Here is an 18631-nt window from a genome sequence, read left to right on the forward strand (position 1 = left end):
GCAAGTAATAAATGGCTTATTAGATACTGAGGCATCTAATTTGCACTCCCTCTCGTCCCAAACACCTACTAGGCTACTGACAGGTGCCCTAATGACAGGGTTGGGATCACAAGCAGCTCTTCCACCAACTCTATTTAACTGGAAATGGCCGGCATTTCACAGGTCATTATTTCTTCAGTTTTAATCAAGGGGAAAAGGGCCAGAAGCTCATTTAATTAGCATCAATCAAATAGGAGGGAATGATAGAACTCCTGAAGGGCAGGTGAGGAATCGATTTATCCAGTTACGCTGCAGCTAGATTTCCAAGAGTGGCCTAGTAACCATGTGCTAAATATACTGCAGCGGAATTTCTAGCAGCAATTTTCACATACCAAAAGAAGAGGGTATGCCTGCATTCGTGGACTGAGTCACAGCCCAAGAAGAAAGAGGGCTGGTATCTCATAAGAAGAGCTTGGATCAGGCCAATGACCCATCTAGTCCAGCATTTCACAGTGGCCTATGTGACACCCTCACTCTCTTTATCAACATCCTCAACACCCTCAACATCTTTATCAACAGCATGGATGATGGACTCAAGGGCATCCTGATCAAATTTGCAGATGACACCAAACTGGGAGGGGTGGCTAACACCCCAGATGACAGGATCACACTTCAAAACGACCTTGACAGATTAGAGAACTGGGCCAAAACAAACAAGATGAATTTTAACAGGGAGAAATGTAAAGTATTGCACTTGGGCAAAAAAAATGAGAGGCACAAATACAAGACACCTGGCTTGAGAGCAGTACATGTGAAAAGGATCTAGGAGTCTTGGTTGACCACAAACTTGACATGAGCCAACAGTGTGACGCGGCAGCTAAAAAAGCCAACGCAATTCTGGGCTGCATCAATAGGAGTATAGCATCTAGATCAAGGGAAGTAATAGTGCCACTGTATTCTGCTCTGGTCAGACCTCACCTGGAGTACTGTGTCCAGTTCTGGGCACCACAGTTCAAGAAGGACACTGACAAACTGGAACGTGTCCAGAGGAGGGCAACCAAAATGGTCAAAGACCTGGAAACGATGCCTTATGAGGAACGGCTAAGGGAGCTGGGCATGTTTAGCCTGGAGAAGAGGAGGTTAAGGGGTGATATGATAGCCATGTTCAAATATATAAAAGGATCTCACATAGAGGAGGGAGAAAGGTTGTTTTCTGCTGCTCCAGAGAAGCGGACACGGAGCAATTGATCCAAACTACAAGAAAAAAGATTCCACCTAAACATTAGGAAGAACTTCCTGACAGTAAGAGCTGTTCGACAGTGGAATTTGCTGCCAAGGAGTGTGGTGGAGTCTCCTTCTTTGGAGGTCTTTAAGCAGAGGCTTGACAACCATATGTCAGGAGTGCTCTGATGGTGTTTCCTGCTTGGCAGGGGGTTGGACTCGATGGCCCTTGTGGTCTCTTCCAACTCTATGATTCTATGATTCTTCCCATGTGGCTTCCAGCAACTGGTATTCAGAAGCATTGCTGCCTCCAAAAGTGGTGGTAGAACATAGCCATCATGGCTGGTAGCCATTGGCAGCCTTCTCCTCCATGAATTTGTTCAGTCCCCTTTTCATGTCACTGCTTTCTCGCCTGTTCTCTAAACTAAAATGTCCCCAAATCTGCAGCCTTTGGGGGTCACTCCATCTCATTCCATGTGAGGGTCACATCTGAACTGCTTAAACTTATAGGGTGTTGGCCATAGCCTCCAAGATTCATCAGATGCAAATAGGGACATTGCCTATTTGCTAGCTCTTAATAATAAGAGCGTTTGTATACTCTTTATGAAAAATGTTCTTATATGTTCTTATATGTTCACAAGATGTGCACAAGATGTCCATTCATTTCAGCAGAGGGAACAAATCTAGATACACCCAGAGATATTTACCAGGGCAGCTCTTATGAAGAGGAGAATGCCATCCGTGAACTGGATCTGGATTGGGGGCAGATGTTTTCAGCTGCCTTGGATTTAGCAGCAATCTCATGGTTTTGGAAGAAAAACCCTCATTAAGGAATGCCACAAACTCTGGAGCTTTTTAGCTTCTGATGGCAAAAGCTGAAAATTCTCTGTAGCAGATAAGTATCCTGAGCATACGGGAGGTTATTGCCAATAGGGGGGTGGGAGGTGCAAGCTGAATGTGCAAGGAGATAGACAATCAAGCTCACTGAATGCAATGCAATGCACCCTGTAGTGAAATACAGTGATTAAGAACTGCACTGCAAAAACTGCATATCAGTATTTGCAGATAAATGTCTTAATCACACACTCTCCTAAAGGGAGAGAAGGTGCACATCTGTGTGGAAATAAAGGGGCTGGTTTCACGCACCTCTGCCTCTAAGGAAGGCATATCAAGAATCCAATCCACCCATGCCTGTGACTTTGAAATATGACGGTTGCCAGGATGATAGTTTCCTTTTGACATTTTCCACTGCTCGAAATGTTATCTCCAATCTGTGTGTGTGTGTGTGTGTGTTTCTTTTTTTAAAAAATGATTTTCCAAACCATAAAACAAAACCCTCTTGCCTTGTCAAAGCTGGATAAACAGCTGAACTCATTCCAAGGTGATCTGAATAGGAAAAGGATGCATCTGTCTTCAGGCAGAACACAGAGAGACTTATGGGGAGAAGAAGGCTGATGTTGCTGCTGCTTTTGTTACATAAATGTCTGTTTGTTGTACACAGACGTGTTGCGGGAAATTAAGCAGTTCACCTTTGCAAAGCGCTTTGCATCCCACTTAGGCGAGAGCCAGATGGTGCTTCTCTCCCTTTGTTTTAAAAGATTTTTTTAAAAAAATAACAACAACACCACCAACATCCAAGCAATGAAAGCAAAGAGCCAGGCATTAAGCCTGAGCCCAGAATGTATTCATGCATCCCATCACTTGTGCTTAGTAAAAATGCAAAATGTGTGCAATTACAGGCACATACATACCGACAAACATACCTAGCCAGAGCCATACCTAGCCCTGGTGGGTTTTAACTAACTTGGCAGCCTTCAGTGAGCTTTAGACCTGTCATGTCAATGTCAACCTTCAGATGGAATTCTCCACAGCCTATACCCGAGAAAATGATAAATTGCTGCATTCTCCAGGGGAAACTCAGCATGGACGCTCACAGGAACATTTCAGTGAAATCACCTGGAACTCAAGTTTGCTTTGGGTTCCTGCCCTGGGAACCGCAAATCTGAATCCATTAAAAGGTTATTCTCAATTGTGGAGAGACCCTTCCGCTTATCACCGAAGGGTATGTTGCTTAATTCAATCCTAGATAAGGAGCTTTTCTGCAATGATTATGGAATGCCCTCCCCAAGGAGGTGTGTCTGATACCAACATTACAAGCATTTTTGGCACCCGGTGATGACCTTCCCATTTGCCCAGGCATTTTAGCATATATATTTTTTTGGATTGTGGGGTTTTTAGTTTGCTCTATTCTGCATTTTAGTTTTTCATGTTTTTATTTGCTTTTGCCTTTCTTGCATTTTGCTATGTTCTATCTTTCTCTTGAGTTTCTAAATCATATTGATGTGTTGTTATGAATTAGTTTAGTACACGATCCTGGGGAAAAATTGATCAAAGGGAAATTAAGAAACATTTGCTTATTTTAAATAAGTAAATAGAATCAGTTGTGACCTGAGCCTTAGATGGCCACCCAGCCATTATAGCAAGCCATGTGAATGACAACCCCATGCAGTCCTCTGGAAGCAGAGGTTTATCAGTGCACTGATGATCTGCACTACATGGCTGGTGGGTTGGATTTCATGGGCTGCAAACTGAGTGTGCCTGATCTAAGGTCACAGCCAAAAAGTGTGCGAAAAGGTCAAGCTCATCAGGCACACTCTCACACCAGCATGGCATCATAGACAGCAGCCTTCCCAGTTCTCATGCCTTACAAATGTTTATGACTCCCATCAGTCCCAGCCAGCATGGCCAATGGTCAGGGATGATTGGGGCTTCTGTCCAAAACATCTGGACGGCACTACATTGGAGAAGTCTTGCCAAGTGGCTAGAGTCACATAGTGGCTACACCAATGATTGCACTGGCTTTCTGCCTCTCCCCATATGAACCCACTGAGACCATGTGTTAATAATCCGAGGTCCTTCTCTCTGTGCCCCCTCTGAGGGAGGTGCAAAGAACAATAACACAAGGCTTCTCAGAGGTTGCTCCCCGCTTATGGAATGCTATCTCCAGGGAAGCACACCTGCCATTATCATTCATTACCTATTGTTGCAAGGTGGCTGGTTTTTTTTGTTTGTTTGTTTTTTGGTGGGGGGAGGCTGTATGTCTGAGTCCTTGAGTCCCTTCTAATTCCTGAATTCAACCATGATCCAATAGCTGTAATAGCCAGACAAATTTCTTGGTAATGGCCCCCTAAGTATGGGTTGTTAGGGTATCAAAGAAAGTGTTTCTGTGCCAGAGGATAAATGGGATGGTTTCTCTCCTAGTTAGAATGACAAAGCCAGAGCTGTGTGTGTCAGCTGGAAGCTGGAAGCAGGCTGGACAGCTGAGACAGAGAGCCATGCCTGATCTCTGCTGGGATCCAAGGCTGTGGCCATGGGAGAAGCCAGACCTTCTTGGCATGTTAATGCTGTGAGCCCCTCCATTGTAGGCTCAGGTTGCATATATGTGTCAATAATTCAGCTCCAAGGGCCTTCTGGCGGTTCCCTCAATGCGAGAAATGAAGCTACAGGGAACCAGGCAGAGGGCCTTCTCGGTGGTGGCACCCACCCTGTGGAACGCCCTCCCATCAGATGTCAAGGAAATAAACAACCATCTGACTCTTAGAAGACATCTGAAGGCAGCCCTGCTTAGGGAAGTTTTTAACGTTTCATATTTTATAGCATTATTATTATTATTATTATTATTATTATTATTATTATTATTAATGTTCTGTTGGGAGCCATCCAGAACATTATTACTAATGTTCTGTTGGGAGCCATCCAGAGTGGCTGGGGAAACCTAGTCAGATGGGTGGGGTATTATTATTATCTAATAATAATAATAATAATAATAATAATAATAATAATGTTCATGATCTTCTTCTTCATCATCATCATCAATAAACCATATACCTTAAAGACACCACAGTCTCTGCTGTTCCCTCATTCCAATGAAACCTAACCCTGGGTAAGCGCCTGGAACCCCTGGAATCTTGCACCGCTCAGAGATCTCTTTCCCATTTCCTTTCCGCCAGGCCTTTGACCTTTGATCTGTCATCTTTGATCTGTGGCTTCTTTCAGTGGGTGGGATGCTTTAGGCCTGCCTTCTTATCAATATGAATGTATTTTTAGCATTTATTCTGTTTTAGTTTTATGTTGGTTTCAATGCATGTACTATTTTTTTTTTGTAAGTCACTGCAAGCTACTTTTTGTAATAATAATAATAATAATAATAATAGTAATAAAGTGCCGCAGTGGGACCAAAGAGAACTAAGTTCAGAGTCTCACTTAGCCATGTTGCTCTTTGGATGACCTTAAGCAGAAATCCCTTAGCTAAAACAAGGCAAGAAGAAAGGAGATGCTGACTAAACATCAGGAAAAACTTTCTGAGAGGAAGAGCTGTTCAACAGTGGAACAGTCTCCCTCAGGAGGTTGGGGACTCTCCTTCCTTGAAGGACTTTAAGCAGAGGTTGTATGGGCATCTGCCATGGATGTTTTAGCTGAGATTCTTGCACTGCAGGGGGTGGACTAGATGGGGACCCTGGAGTCCTTTCCAACTCTATGGTTCTATGAACTCTATGTACATTGCTGTGGGTTCCTTAGATAAAGATTTCCTAGATGTTGCTGGGGAGATCCCAGAAAGTGATGTGGATGGATGGTGGTCTCACATACTGTACTTCTTAATGCCCAATTTGGGTGCAACCCACACTGATCTTCCTTGCCCACAGTTGTGCATCCTGTGGGAGCATCCAGGTTAGATTACCATTAACGTGCTTTACGTGTGGGTGACATCCTATAGTTTGCCTCAGTGCTCCCCCCACCCCACAAAATAAAAGGGTGAGAAATAACTGAAAATCAAATAAGTCCAAATACTTAGGGCCAGTGCACTGGACCATCCTGTTCCTGGTTCTTGGGTTTTCATTCTGCCCATAGTAACTACTTTCTGTTCATGATTAACCGGACTTGCTCCTCATGGCCGGAATATTCTTTTTCCTTTCCCCTGCACCACTCAGCATACATTTGAAGAGATTTGCAGACAGGGGTCAGATATTGCAGACCGTGCCTGTCAGATAACGTGTTTGCCGTAAGAGACCTTCCTCCTCTTGCCCCCGATCCTAAGCCACGGGAGCTTATCTCGCATCCTTCTGAACCTTCCCGAAAGATGGTGTCCAACCATCTACCTCCAACAAATTATTCCCTTGTCTGAATTGTGTTCGGTGCTGAATGAAGTGTACCGAGGTCGGTCCTAAATTGCCTATTATTTCCTCTCCCATATTTTATGCACAGTTATCAGTCTCTCTTCCAGTTGCCTTTTCTGTAAGCCCCGCGTATTACGTTTCCTTAATCTCCCTCTGCAGGTCATGGCCTCCAATCCTTTAATCATCTTTGTTGCCCTCCACTGGATTCTCTTTAATTTATCAATGTCTTTTCGTTAATGAAAGACACAGAGAAAAGAAAGAGAATGGAATGTACAACTTGTTCCGCTGTAGCGATGCCTGTTTCTAGGGAAGGGAGAAAAAGAGAAAGAGAAAAGAGGGAGGGATGTCGAACACATGCGGTGGAATAAAGGATAAACATGTCAGAAGGGCAACATGTGGATTAATGAAGGCATTGTAAATGCATAAGAAATGGCTAGAAAGGGGGGAAAGATTACAATTCTATGTATTTTCTAGGGAATGGCTGCTGTTTCTAGCACTATGATTTTTGGACAAGGGATGACTCTTGTAGGTTAAGAATAGATCTTCATGTACATTCAAAAGCACTTTCCCATTTTATTTTATTTTAAAAATGAGAAATTAAGGCCAACTCCTTGCTAGACTTCTGAACTGCAAACAGTATGGTGTAATGGCTAGAGTAGAGATGGGAAACATGTAGCTCTCAAAATGTGGTAGCAGCTAGATAGCTCAGCCGGTTAGAACGGGGTGCTGATAATGCCAAGGTTGCAGGTTCGATCCCTGCATGGGACACCTGCTTGATTGTCATGGTCCCTTTGAATTCTACAATTCTATGATTCTATGACCATCACTCTTCTCATCCCTGACCATTGGCCATGCTGGCTGAGGCTGATGGTAGCTGGAGTCTACAACATCTGGAGGGTGACTGGTTATTTGCCTCTGCATTAGAGTGCTGGACTGGGACCTGGGAAACCAGGGTTCAAATCCCTACTCAGCCATGAAGCTTATTGGGTGACCTTGGACCAGTCAGAGCCTCTCAGCCTAACCTACCTCACAGTGTTGTTGTGAGGATAAAATGGGGAAGAGAAGGGGAAGAGAGTGTGAGTGCCACCTTGAGCTCCTTGGAAGAAATATGAGATAGAAATGTAGTAATAAACACATGATCTACCTAGAAAGTGCTTTGTGGTTCACAGGTAGGTGAGTGGCCTAAGCACAGGTGCTGATTATTCAGTGCATGAAAATGAAAATGCAGGAGTTGTTTCACTTGAAAAAGCAGTCATGAGCATGAGATCATCTAGAACAAAGGTAGGAAATCTGTGTCTTTCCAAATGTTAACAGAATACCACTCCTACCACCCCTCACCATTGGCTATGCTGGCTGGGCCTGGTGGCAACTGGGAGTCCAACAACATCTGGGGGGGAGACATAGGATCCCTAAGACTGATCTACAAATTCCACTTGGACTGCTGAATGGAACGTTCTAATCATTAACATCTCACCGACTGCAGTAATTTCCATTTTTTAATGAAAACGATCGATCAATCCACAGCCTTTCTTCAGAATATAGCTGTACTCTGTTGGTTCTGCTTTTTCCAAAATTACTATTTTACTTAACCACAATATCCCCCCCCCATCTGAGCGTGCCTCAGCCGACCACATGGGAACACTGGTTTCTAGGGTCCTTGAGTCACCCCTCTCTGCCCACTGCTTATGTCATCATGGACCGCTGAGGCCCATTCTGTACATACAGTGGAATCAAAGGGTCATACCTTACCTGGACCTCTTTACTTCAATCTGCCAGTAGGAGTTTTGTTATGTCTTAAGGCTCAGCTGAAAGACTGGGGTTGCTTACAGACATCCTGCTTACTGAGCAATCACCCTTATCTGTTTGCCCAAAGTTTGAGGGTGGTGAAACATCCAGTTGTTTATGGAGTATTCATTCTGATCTGTTTGCAAGGGAGGTGCCACAGTGTTGCATCAAAGCAATTGTTGCCCCAACACATGCCAGTGCAGTTTTGTGCCACTTTCCTTATTCTCTGTGGCAGCCCCAGAATTGTGGGATGCCCTCCCCACAGAGGTATCTAACTTTTTCACCATACACTTGAGATGTCTGTTTGCAGGGCACACCCTATTCCGCTGATTGTGATCTGCTTTAACTGTTTCTAATTTTAATTTGTTGTAACCTGGCTATGGCACTTGCTGGTAAAGGGTGGGTAGTAGTAGTAGTAGTAGTAGTAATAATAATAATAATAATAATAATAATAATAATAATAATAATAGTGTTCTCCCCTGTTATTAGATTCAAGCCTATGGAATACTGAGGCATGCTGCTTATGAGAATAGAAACTTTGATCAGCTGCCATCACTAATAACTAGCAATAGAGCTGCCCTCCATATTGTACCAAGTTTGGGTGAGGAAAGATGGGGTAGATGTGGAAACCTTCTGCAATGTCATTTCCCAGCTTTTGTACCACCCGCTCTGGGCTCCATTACCAGAGCCACCTTACCCTGTAGTAATCGGTGCTGTAGACGTCTCTGGACATCCCAAAGTCTCCAATCTTCACCAGCAGGTTAGCTCCAACCAAGCAGTTCCTTGTGGCCAGGTCTCTGTGTACAAAGTGCTGGGAGGCGAGGTAAACCATCCCTGAAGCGATCTGGCTGGCGATGTGGAGCATTTGAGAAAGGCCCAGCTCCCCTTTCGCATGCCGAGGCTGCCCATCCACAAGGATCATCGCATCCGGGCCGTGTGCCCTGTGGAAGGCAAGAGAGGGTAATGTTTAGGTGGAGTCTCTCCTTTTTTTTCAAGTTGAATCCCTTGGTTTGGGCTCTACTTGCCAGAGCAGCAGAAAACAAGCTTGCTCCATCTTCCATGTGGCAGCATTTGAAGAAGGCTATACAGTGGTACCTACAAGTTACATACACTTCAGGTTACATACACTTCAGGTTACAGACTCTGCTAACACAGAAATAGTACCTCGGGTTAAGAACTTTGCTTCAGGATGGGAACAGAAATTGGGTGGCAGCAGTGGGAGGCCCCATTAGCTAAAGTGGTGCTTCAGGTTAAGAACAGTTTCAGGTTAAGAACGGACCTCCGGAACGAATTAAGTACGTAACCAGAGGTACTACTGTATATCCACTCATATCACCTCTTGGTCTTCTCTTCTCCAGGCTAAACATATTGTGATTTGGAGAATGGAGAATTAATAGAGGTTCGAGAAACTTGCTATCCACATTAAATGATAGTATGCATGAGCCCTCGGTCAGTTTTCACCATCCACCATCCAGTTCATTGCCAGCATGGAAGCAGAATGGTGAAAATGCCTAATATGTGGCGAAGGAAGGACAATGTTGCTGTGGCCTCCTGTCTCTTTTATTAGACACAACAGCAACATTTCCTTTGTGTTTCTCTCTTCTGGCTTCGTTTGAAATTAATCCTGGCATTTCACCCTCTTCAACAACAGCAGCAGCAGCAGCCCTGCAGAGAGTGAACAAATTGAAAAATGCCTGTGCAGATGGATCCCTCCATCTTGACATGGAGCTAAACTCTGAGAGCAACAAGTTCTGACTTGCTTGCATCCTGGAATTTCTCTCTCTGATAAGCTTGAGGCATATGCGGAGGGGAGGGGGGAAGGAAGACAGATATGACATGGCAGCGACAGATTTCTGCCAAAATATTTCTGGTTCAGCTGTTGAAGCTTTTCACGGCTCTCCTTCAGATGCTTTCCAAAATGCATTGTCAAGAGAGAGAGAGGGAGATGACAGGGCTCCATAAATGGGGATGTGACAGGTCAAGTGGCTTGCATTGTTAGGAGTCGCCTATAGTGGAAAAGCCAAGTGCTGAGGACAGGTCTAGGGCTGACACAGGGATGCTTGAGGAATTTGATCCTTGTAGATTATGGTATGAGCTGACCTGGATCACATTAACACCATACATTTATAGTACTATAGTACTATGATACCACTTTAAGCTCTCATAACTCACCCTTAATAACCCTGCGAGCTGTAAAGGATGCTAGGAGTTGATATTCCCCTCACAGAACTACAGTTCCCAGAATTCTCTGGGAAGAGGGATTGGTTGCTAAAAACACCAACTAAACCAGTGTTTTCCAATCTTGAGTCTCCAGCTGTTTTTGGACTACAATTCCCATCATCCCTGACCACTGGTCCTGCTATCTAGGAATGATGGGAGTTGTAGTCAAGGAACAGCTAGATAACCAAGTTTGCAAAACACTGTTCCTTTTTTTCCTTTTCTGGTTTTCCCCCCTGTTCCTTCTTTCTTTAGTTTCTTTTTTATTTCATGCAGAATTGTTTATTTTATTGTATTGTGAAAACTTCCGTATCCCCCCTCCCAAAAAAACCCTTTCTTCCCACTACTCTCGGTGTATGTGTGTAATAACTTTATGAGATCACCTTCAGTACCAGAAGTTCAAACAATAGGTGCATAATGATTGTCGTCCCCAGCCTGGCCAATGTCCAAGAATTCTCTAAATGTACTGCAATACTTTTTCATCTGTACAAGTTTTTGCTGGCTCCAGTAAAGCCAGGAGCAAGGTGATGCTTTAGTACTTTTCAGGTTGTAGCAATTGTATTAATTTTAAGTGGATATTCTGCACTGTACTGTGTCACTAAATCTTTCTCTCTAAGTATGTGTGCATGTTTTATGGCTTTTTTTGTGATGATAACAACTGGTACGGAGTACTGTCACCTCTTTTCCATTTTTTCTTTTCTGGAAGCAAGGATCTGGAGGAGGTTTGGAAAGAAGCTCCTTAGTTAAGAAAATAAGAAGAGTCTGCTGAATCAGGCCAGTCGCCCTTGTAGCCTAGCATCCTGTTCTCACAGTGACCAACCAGAAGCCTGTGGGAAACCCACAAGCAGGATTTGACCTCAAGAGCACTCTCCCCTCCTGCAGTTTCCAGCAACTGGTATTAAGCTGCAGCCATTGGAGGCAATAGCCATTACAGGCACATGGAGGCTTTCATGAACATGGTGCCTCATTTAGATGCTAATGTATGCAGTGAGCCTGTGCCTTCAAATGTGTGTCTGTTTGCTGTCGACAAGTAGAGGATGGGATTTGCTGAGGGAATCATGGTGTTTTAATTACACGGAGAGAAAGGCATTGAGGAGAACTAGAAAAACACAAGGTGGATTCAGAGGCCGCTGTCTCTTTGACCTTGGCAACATGGGGGGATTGCCAATATTCCTTTGTTAAATCTAGTGGAACAAAGCTTTTGGATTTTTGCTAGCTTGTCAGAGTGACTTGGAAAATGCATTTAATCTCTCAAAGTCTCCCCAATCCAAGGCAGGTCTATAGGGCTGGGAAGGAAAAACATCAAGATCTCTGAGGCTTCAAATCACCTCTAATGCTACCACAGCCTGAAGGTTCTGGTTTTCTTTCAGAAAGGGAGTGGGCTCCTTCAAAATGCCTGTGTTGCTATTAAACATCTCTTTGGATGCTTCCCAAAACGTCTTGTCCTTTTAGATGCCAGCTAAAATAAATGGCAGCCGAGGAAAGGGATTTATTTGTCCCAGGCGCGAGTCAGATTCCACAGCTGGAGCACTTCGCCTTGGCAAATGCCGCAAGGACTCAACTCTATTGCTCATGGGTCATTGTCTGCATTGTTAACACATTTATGCTCCCGCTGAATAAACACGATGGAGGGAAAACAAAACACACACACACCTAGTTTCTGATTTTCTAAATACGAGGAACTAACAACTGATCATAACTTAAGGGCATGCTGCACTCCATAAATACTGGAAATCTTATACCCCACAGATCCTTGCATTGTACATCATAACAAAGGAAGAGCCCAGCTGGATCAAATCGAAATGGCCCATCTTGTCCTGCATCCCGAGGCCCGTCAGATGTCCATGGGAAGCCCACAAGCAAAGCCTGACTGTAGCACTCTCACAACTTGTGATCCTTAACAGACATTGTCTTCAACAGTGCAGTGAGAGTGTAGCTATCATGACTAGTAGCTTTGATTGATTGGTGTTGGCCAGAATCCAAGGATAAATGAAATACTTATAAGATAGACTGGCTGAAATTTTCAGTAAGCAGGAAAGGTGCTGCTGCTGGTGGTTCAGCCCAGAAGTGGCTAACCACACTTTCCAAAAGAGCCACTGATGAAGTAAAAGATAATGTGAGTCCAGTGCATCCTAAAGTTCTGCATGTCTTGGAACGGCCTACACAGAGCTGTGGAGTAATCAGCAAATTGGTGGAGAGCTAAGAAGGAAGAGGCAATAAGAGGCAGAAGGTATAGAATGGACTCTGTGCCTGTTAGGAGCTGCCAGTGATAGGACAAAGAACCTTTGGTTCTGTGTACAGTGGTACCTCGGGTTACAGACACTTCAGGTTACAGATGCTTCAGGTTACAGACTCCGCTAACCCAGAAATAGTACCTCGGGTTAAGAACTTTGCTTCAGGATGAGAACAGAAATCATGCTCCGGTGATGTGGTGGCAGCAGGAGGCCCCATTAGCTAAAGTGGTGCTTCAGGTTAAGAACAGTTTCAGGTTAAGAATGGACCTCCGGAATGAATTAAGCTCTTAACTGGAGGTACCACTGTATAGGTGAGCTATCTGTACTCCAGGGCACAATAGTTCACATCAAAGCAAAATATAAATGGAGTGGATAAAACAATAGCAAAGTCAGTTGCAGCGATAGTCTAATCTGGCCAAGGCAACTGTCCTCCGCATGGTGGTCTATGGGGAAAGAGATGGGTTTTCAATTGTTGCTGGGAACTTGACATTGTGTCAATCATATTTCAAGTAGGAGGGCATTCTATAGTCGGAGTGTCACCACAAAATAGGCCCTTTCTCTGGTCAATGCATAACAGATTGCCCTTAGATTGCCAGGACGACATCAACTGCTGTTAGTTCAATGACAGATTGGTATAGGGAGAGATACCCCTTCAGATATCTAGGCCCTAAGCTGCCCAAGGCTTTAAAAGTCATTATTAGCACCTTGGTAGGGCACAATTCCCACTTCAGAAGGCGTTATGGTTCCTTGAGGTCTCTCCTTAAGAACTTTAAATCATTGTAAACCAGGCTTGTTCAGGATTTACCTCAGAAACTTATTCAGGTCTCCGTGTTTCATGTACTCAAATACCATTATGAGAGGGTCTCCATCACCACAGACACCATAGAACTTTACAATGTGGTCATGCTGAAGGTTGGTGAGAAGTTCTGCCTCTCTTTGGAAATCCTTTCGGGCAGCCAAAGTCGGGTCCTTCAGGGCCTGAGGGAGAGAGGAGGATACAAACACAAAATGAGGAAGCTAACAAAGGCCACTTTCCTCCTAAGCTTTAAACCTGTTGAAATTGAGTAAATACAGATTAAAAGGTAAAGGTAAAGGGACCCCTGATCATTATATCCTGTCGTGACCAACTCTGGGGTTGCGGTGCTCATCTCGATTTATTGGCCGAGCAGCACACGGAAACGCCGTTCACCTTCCCGCTGGAGTGGTACCTATTTATCTACTTGCACTTTGAAGTGCTTTTGAACTGCTAGGTTGGCAGGAGCAGGGACTGAGCAACAGGAGCTCACCCTGTTGCAGGGATTCGAACCGCCGACCTTCTGATCAGCAAGTCCTAGGTTCTGTGGTTTAACCCACAGCGCCACTCGTGTCCCATAAATACAGATCACCACCTATCAAATGGAAACTTCCTATGGTGTGCAGATAACTAGCATGTGACCTCCCCACCACAAAGTTGCCCAGAAGGTTGAAATGGTTCCCCACTCCTGATATAGTGGGAAGCGTGGGCACTGTGATCCATTCAGAAACAATGCCAGAAGATCACCAGTTATGAAATGGTGTGTGTGTGTGTGCTTGACCCAAGCTCAAATCTCATTGCAGTGGAATTTCCACAAACCCATCTGTGAGAGAGCTGGAATGTCATAGCTTCCACTTATTTCTAGCTCAGTCAGAATTGGAAAACCATGAACCCAGAATTTGAAACCAATTCTCAATGAGGGGCAGAAAACATCATAGTTCCTTATTACAACTCTCCTGAACTAGTCCACCCATTTACTTTGGAAGAGCTGAATTTGCTGTCTTTTATCCTGTAAATAGATGTGTTGGTGTGTGTGTGTGTCATCGCTACTGCAATTCCCCCCAAAAAAATCCTGTTTTCATCCCCTTTGGTTTAAACAGTTTATTGAGAGACTGAGACTCAAATTTGTATTCTTGAAAATGGCTCCTCAACCACATTCATGGTTTGCCATGATTAGGTACTTTTGCCAATTGCACGCGTGGAATTAATACTGGAGTGGCTTTGGGTTTATTTAAGAATTAGTTGAAAGCATATTACACCTGTGTCTGGTATGTTTCCTCATGAAGACACAGCTTTCAGCTAAAGATGAATATGCTCTCAGGAATTCTTCATTGAGGATTTCAATGTAGGGGGAAAGGGAGATATTGATTCAGTCTACATTTTTAAAATACGGTAGGTTGACCTAATTCCTTTGTCCTGCACTTATATAAAGACTGGAATGCATCTATTAATCAGTTTATTCACCACTGAATTTTATGATGCATTTTCAAAGAAAATGTGCACAAAATGAATATTTTAGGAGAACTACACGGAGAAGCATATAAAAATGCATATTTTAGGGGGGAAATACATCACAAAGCATTCACAATACACATTTTCAAGGGAAATGCATTAGATTCTTATAAAAATGGTTTGTTTTTTGAGAGAATACTCACAGAGTGCTATAAAAAGCATACTTTAGGAGGAGGTACATACAATTTAAACACATTTTTGGGTTCTTTTCTTTTCTTTTCCTTTTGCACAAAAGCCAGAATGTAACCAGCTTATAATTGAGCACATGTCAAACTAATATGGATCTAGTCTGATCTGCCCATCCCTAATTCAGTGTCAAATATTCAGCAGATATTTCATACCTGTATTTGACACTGGATGATACTGACTTTAATACGCCATCATAACTCATATCCAACAGTGTGTGATTGCGGTCATGTAATTATATTTAGTCTTTTACCATTGAATAGCTGGCAAGCAATGGTACTGAGCAACTGACATTAATCAATAGGTGATGAGTGCCTGAGATCACATCTTTTCCTCTCCATCAGTTGCAATCTGGACCATAGCTCTCAGTGACAGAGCTGAGGCTTTACATGAAGAAGGTTCAAAGTTCCATCCTTGGTGCTTCCAGGTAGGCTTGTGAAAAACTCCTTTCACGAAGCCTGGAGAGCTGTTGCCAGTCAGTGTAGACAATAAAGAGCCAGGAAGACCAAAGATTTAAACTTAGGAGCTTCCATTGCTCCTCTGATGCTTTTCAATCTTGCCTGCTGCTGACCTGGGCATTGAAAGAAGAAATGGGGGCGATATGGGCCTGGACAGCAGGTGTGGCCCCTGGATTGAAATAATTTGATTGCATTTTGCCACATAAGGACCTGCCTGAAAGATCCCCTTTGGACTGAAAAGTGAGGCAGTTATTAAATGAATAAAATAATAAGAGTGACATTTTCTTTATCTTCGTTATTATTCTATGCTGACAAAGAGTGAGAGGAACAGGCCACTTTCCTTTGCTCACCACCTCATAAAAGCATGATGTGTGAAAACAGTCTGAATGGAATCTCGGAAAGCATTTGAAGACATAGCAAGAGCTATTGCAGATTGAATCCATCTTACTTGACGTCTCTTCAGAAGTCTGACTCTATTGAGTTAGACTCTGAAAGAAAACCATGTCAAGTTGGTCTCCTTTGCCAAGGTGTGAAGTGTCATACTGAGGAACGGCATTTGATAGAGAAACTTTTCTCTTTTAAAATAGAGCAGACTTAAAAAAACACACACACACACACAACCAAAACCACACAACCCAAACCCCAGAATCCCTGTCTTATCATTCTAACCCACATCTATCCAAAAATCACATAATTTCATTTTAATTTTCCTCCCTTGGGGGACAACCTGACTAGAGACATTTAGATGGATGATTCAGATAGATGATAGTGCAGCGCACAGATGGCAAAACATCCATTCTCATTTTGGGCCCTTGATTACTTTCAGTCATTTAATATCTCCATGATGTTGTTATCATGCCTTAAGAAACTTAGAGGTGCCTCTTGTATTTTCTTCACAACTCTGTGACACACACCCACCCAAATATCCCCCCATGCTGTCTATTATTAGGGGTGGACCAAAACCTTTGGGCTTGCTTTGTGTTCGTTTTTCTGACCATTGAAACAAGGCCACCTGGCTTTGCTTCACTCATTGAAAACATATACGGGTTGTTGTCACCTCACCTCAAAAAGGATATTGTAGAGTTGGAAAAGGTTCAGAAAAGGGCAACCAAAACGAGAAAAAGTTGCAGAGTTTGGGACTTTTTAGCTGAGAGGAAAGGCAAGTATGATATGACATGACAAGAGTTTATGGAATTATGCATGGCATGGTGGGAAATAGATAAAGAAACATTTTTCTCCCCCGTGCGCAACACAGATTAAAGGAAATCTTCCTTCATGTAGCACATAATGAAACTGCAGAATTAACTCCTACAGAAAGCAGTGGTGGCCACCAACTTGGATGGCTTTAAAAGAGGACCAGACAAATTCATGGAGGATAAAACTACCAATGGCTACTAGCCATGAAGGCTATGATCTACCTCCACTATCAGTGGCATTGAGCCTCTGAATGTCATTTGCTGGGAATTTTGGCTGGGTAGAGTGCTGTTGCATTAATGTCTAGCTTCTAGGTTTCCCATGAGTATCTGATCAGGCACTGTAGGAGCAAGATGCTGGACTGGGTGGGCCATTAGCCAAATCCAGCAGATTCATCTAATGTTCTTAGCATTGTTTGCATATTAGGTCTAGTGTTGTAACCTAGCGTAGCTTAATCCAGATGCTATCTCTGTTGCAAGGAAGGTTTGCTGCTACTTTTTTTTTGCTGGCCACAGAGGGTTGATGTCTTCCATTGGTTATTGCTGATTTTAATTATTATAGATTGTTTTTCCAATCCTGTCTTCTTTGTAAGCCATATATGTAGCATTTATTGATTGGCATCTACATAAATTTGATAAATAGTTATCAAATATTGACTCAGAAGTTTTACTGTGAAATTGCTTCAAGATATTTTATGGGAAGTGACTCATAAATGAAATTAAATTTTAGAAGTGGGCATTTTCCATGGTTTCCCCTATAGTTTAGAACACACTTCCCTTTGTGATTCATGAGGCGCCAGAGTAATCTAACAATCACTATTAGAACTGCAGCCCTGTGAGGGGAATAGAAGTCTCCTAGCAACTCTTTATTCTTACCCAACTACAGTTCCCAGGATGTTGTGGGGTGTTGTTTTTTTTTGGGGGGGGGAGATATAACTATATAATAATGCTTTAAATGTAAGGTGAGGAAGTGACTTTGTGATGATATTTCAAGGGGATTGGGAGCTGTAGGGATTAGATCCTAGAACCATCAGTTCTGTGAGCAGCTGGGCAACTAAATATCAACTAATGGTGACAGGTAAGAAGGTTGGCCTTTTAGGTCTCTGAACTTGTCTACAAGGCAGGTGGAGCTTGGAGAAGGCAGTGTGGAGACAGGGTCTTTAAAGGCCCCCATCTGCTCCCAACTTTTCAATTGCTTGCTTGGAGCTGTCTGTGGTCCAGCAGCTTTGTTTTGTAAGAACATAAGAACAGCCTGCTGGTTCAGGCCAATGCTCCATCTAGTCCAGCATCCAGCACTCACAATGGCCAACCAGATGCATGTAGGAAGCCCTCAAGCAGGAGCAAAAACAAGAACACTATTCCCTACTGTGGTTTCCAGAAAATGGAATTTTAAAGCATTTCTGCCTCCAGCTGCACAGGCAGAGCAGGTAAAAAGGTGGAGGTAAATGACCCCTGGATGGTTAGGTCCAGTCAAAGGCAACTATGGGGTTGCGGCGGTCATCTCGCTTCAGGCCGAGGGAGCTGGTGTTTGTCCACAGACAGCTTTCCGGGTCCAGCATGACTAAATCGCTTATGGAGCAACAGAACACTGTGATGGAAGCCAGAGCACATGGAAATGCCATATACCTTCCCATCGCAGCAGTGCCTATTTATCTACTTGCACTGGTGTGCTTTCAAACTGCTAGGTTGGCAGAAGCTGGGACAGAGCAATGGGAGCTCACCACCATCGTGCGGATTTGAACTGCTGACCTTCCGATAAGCAAGCCCAAGAGGCTCGGTGGTTTAGACTACAACACCACCCGCTTCCCTAGAGCAGTGATGGTGAACCTTTTAGAGGCCAGTTACAGGTAGGTAGCCGTGTTGGTCTGCCCTAGTCGAA

At 43.6% G+C, this 18631-nt stretch overlaps 1 protein-coding gene across 2 annotated transcripts in view; it reads right to left on the bottom strand.

Annotated features, from left to right (window-relative positions):
- NTRK3 (neurotrophic receptor tyrosine kinase 3) overlaps positions 1–18631 on the bottom strand; it is a 413927-nt gene that overhangs the window by 49762 nt on the left and 345534 nt on the right. For both annotated transcript variants that reach the window (XM_081888512.1, XM_081888511.1), the window contains exons 14-15: positions 13416–13588; positions 8857–9100 (exon numbers count right to left, since the gene is read on the bottom strand). In XM_081888512.1, the coding sequence (XP_081744638.1) occupies positions 8857–9100; positions 13416–13588 (417 nt within the window). The remainder of the gene's footprint in view (positions 1–8856; positions 9101–13415; positions 13589–18631) is intronic.

Source organism: Podarcis melisellensis (genome assembly GCF_964234715.1).
Source record: "Podarcis melisellensis genome assembly, chromosome: 14".
NCBI classification, from domain to species: domain Eukaryota; kingdom Metazoa; phylum Chordata; class Lepidosauria; order Squamata; family Lacertidae; genus Podarcis; species Podarcis melisellensis.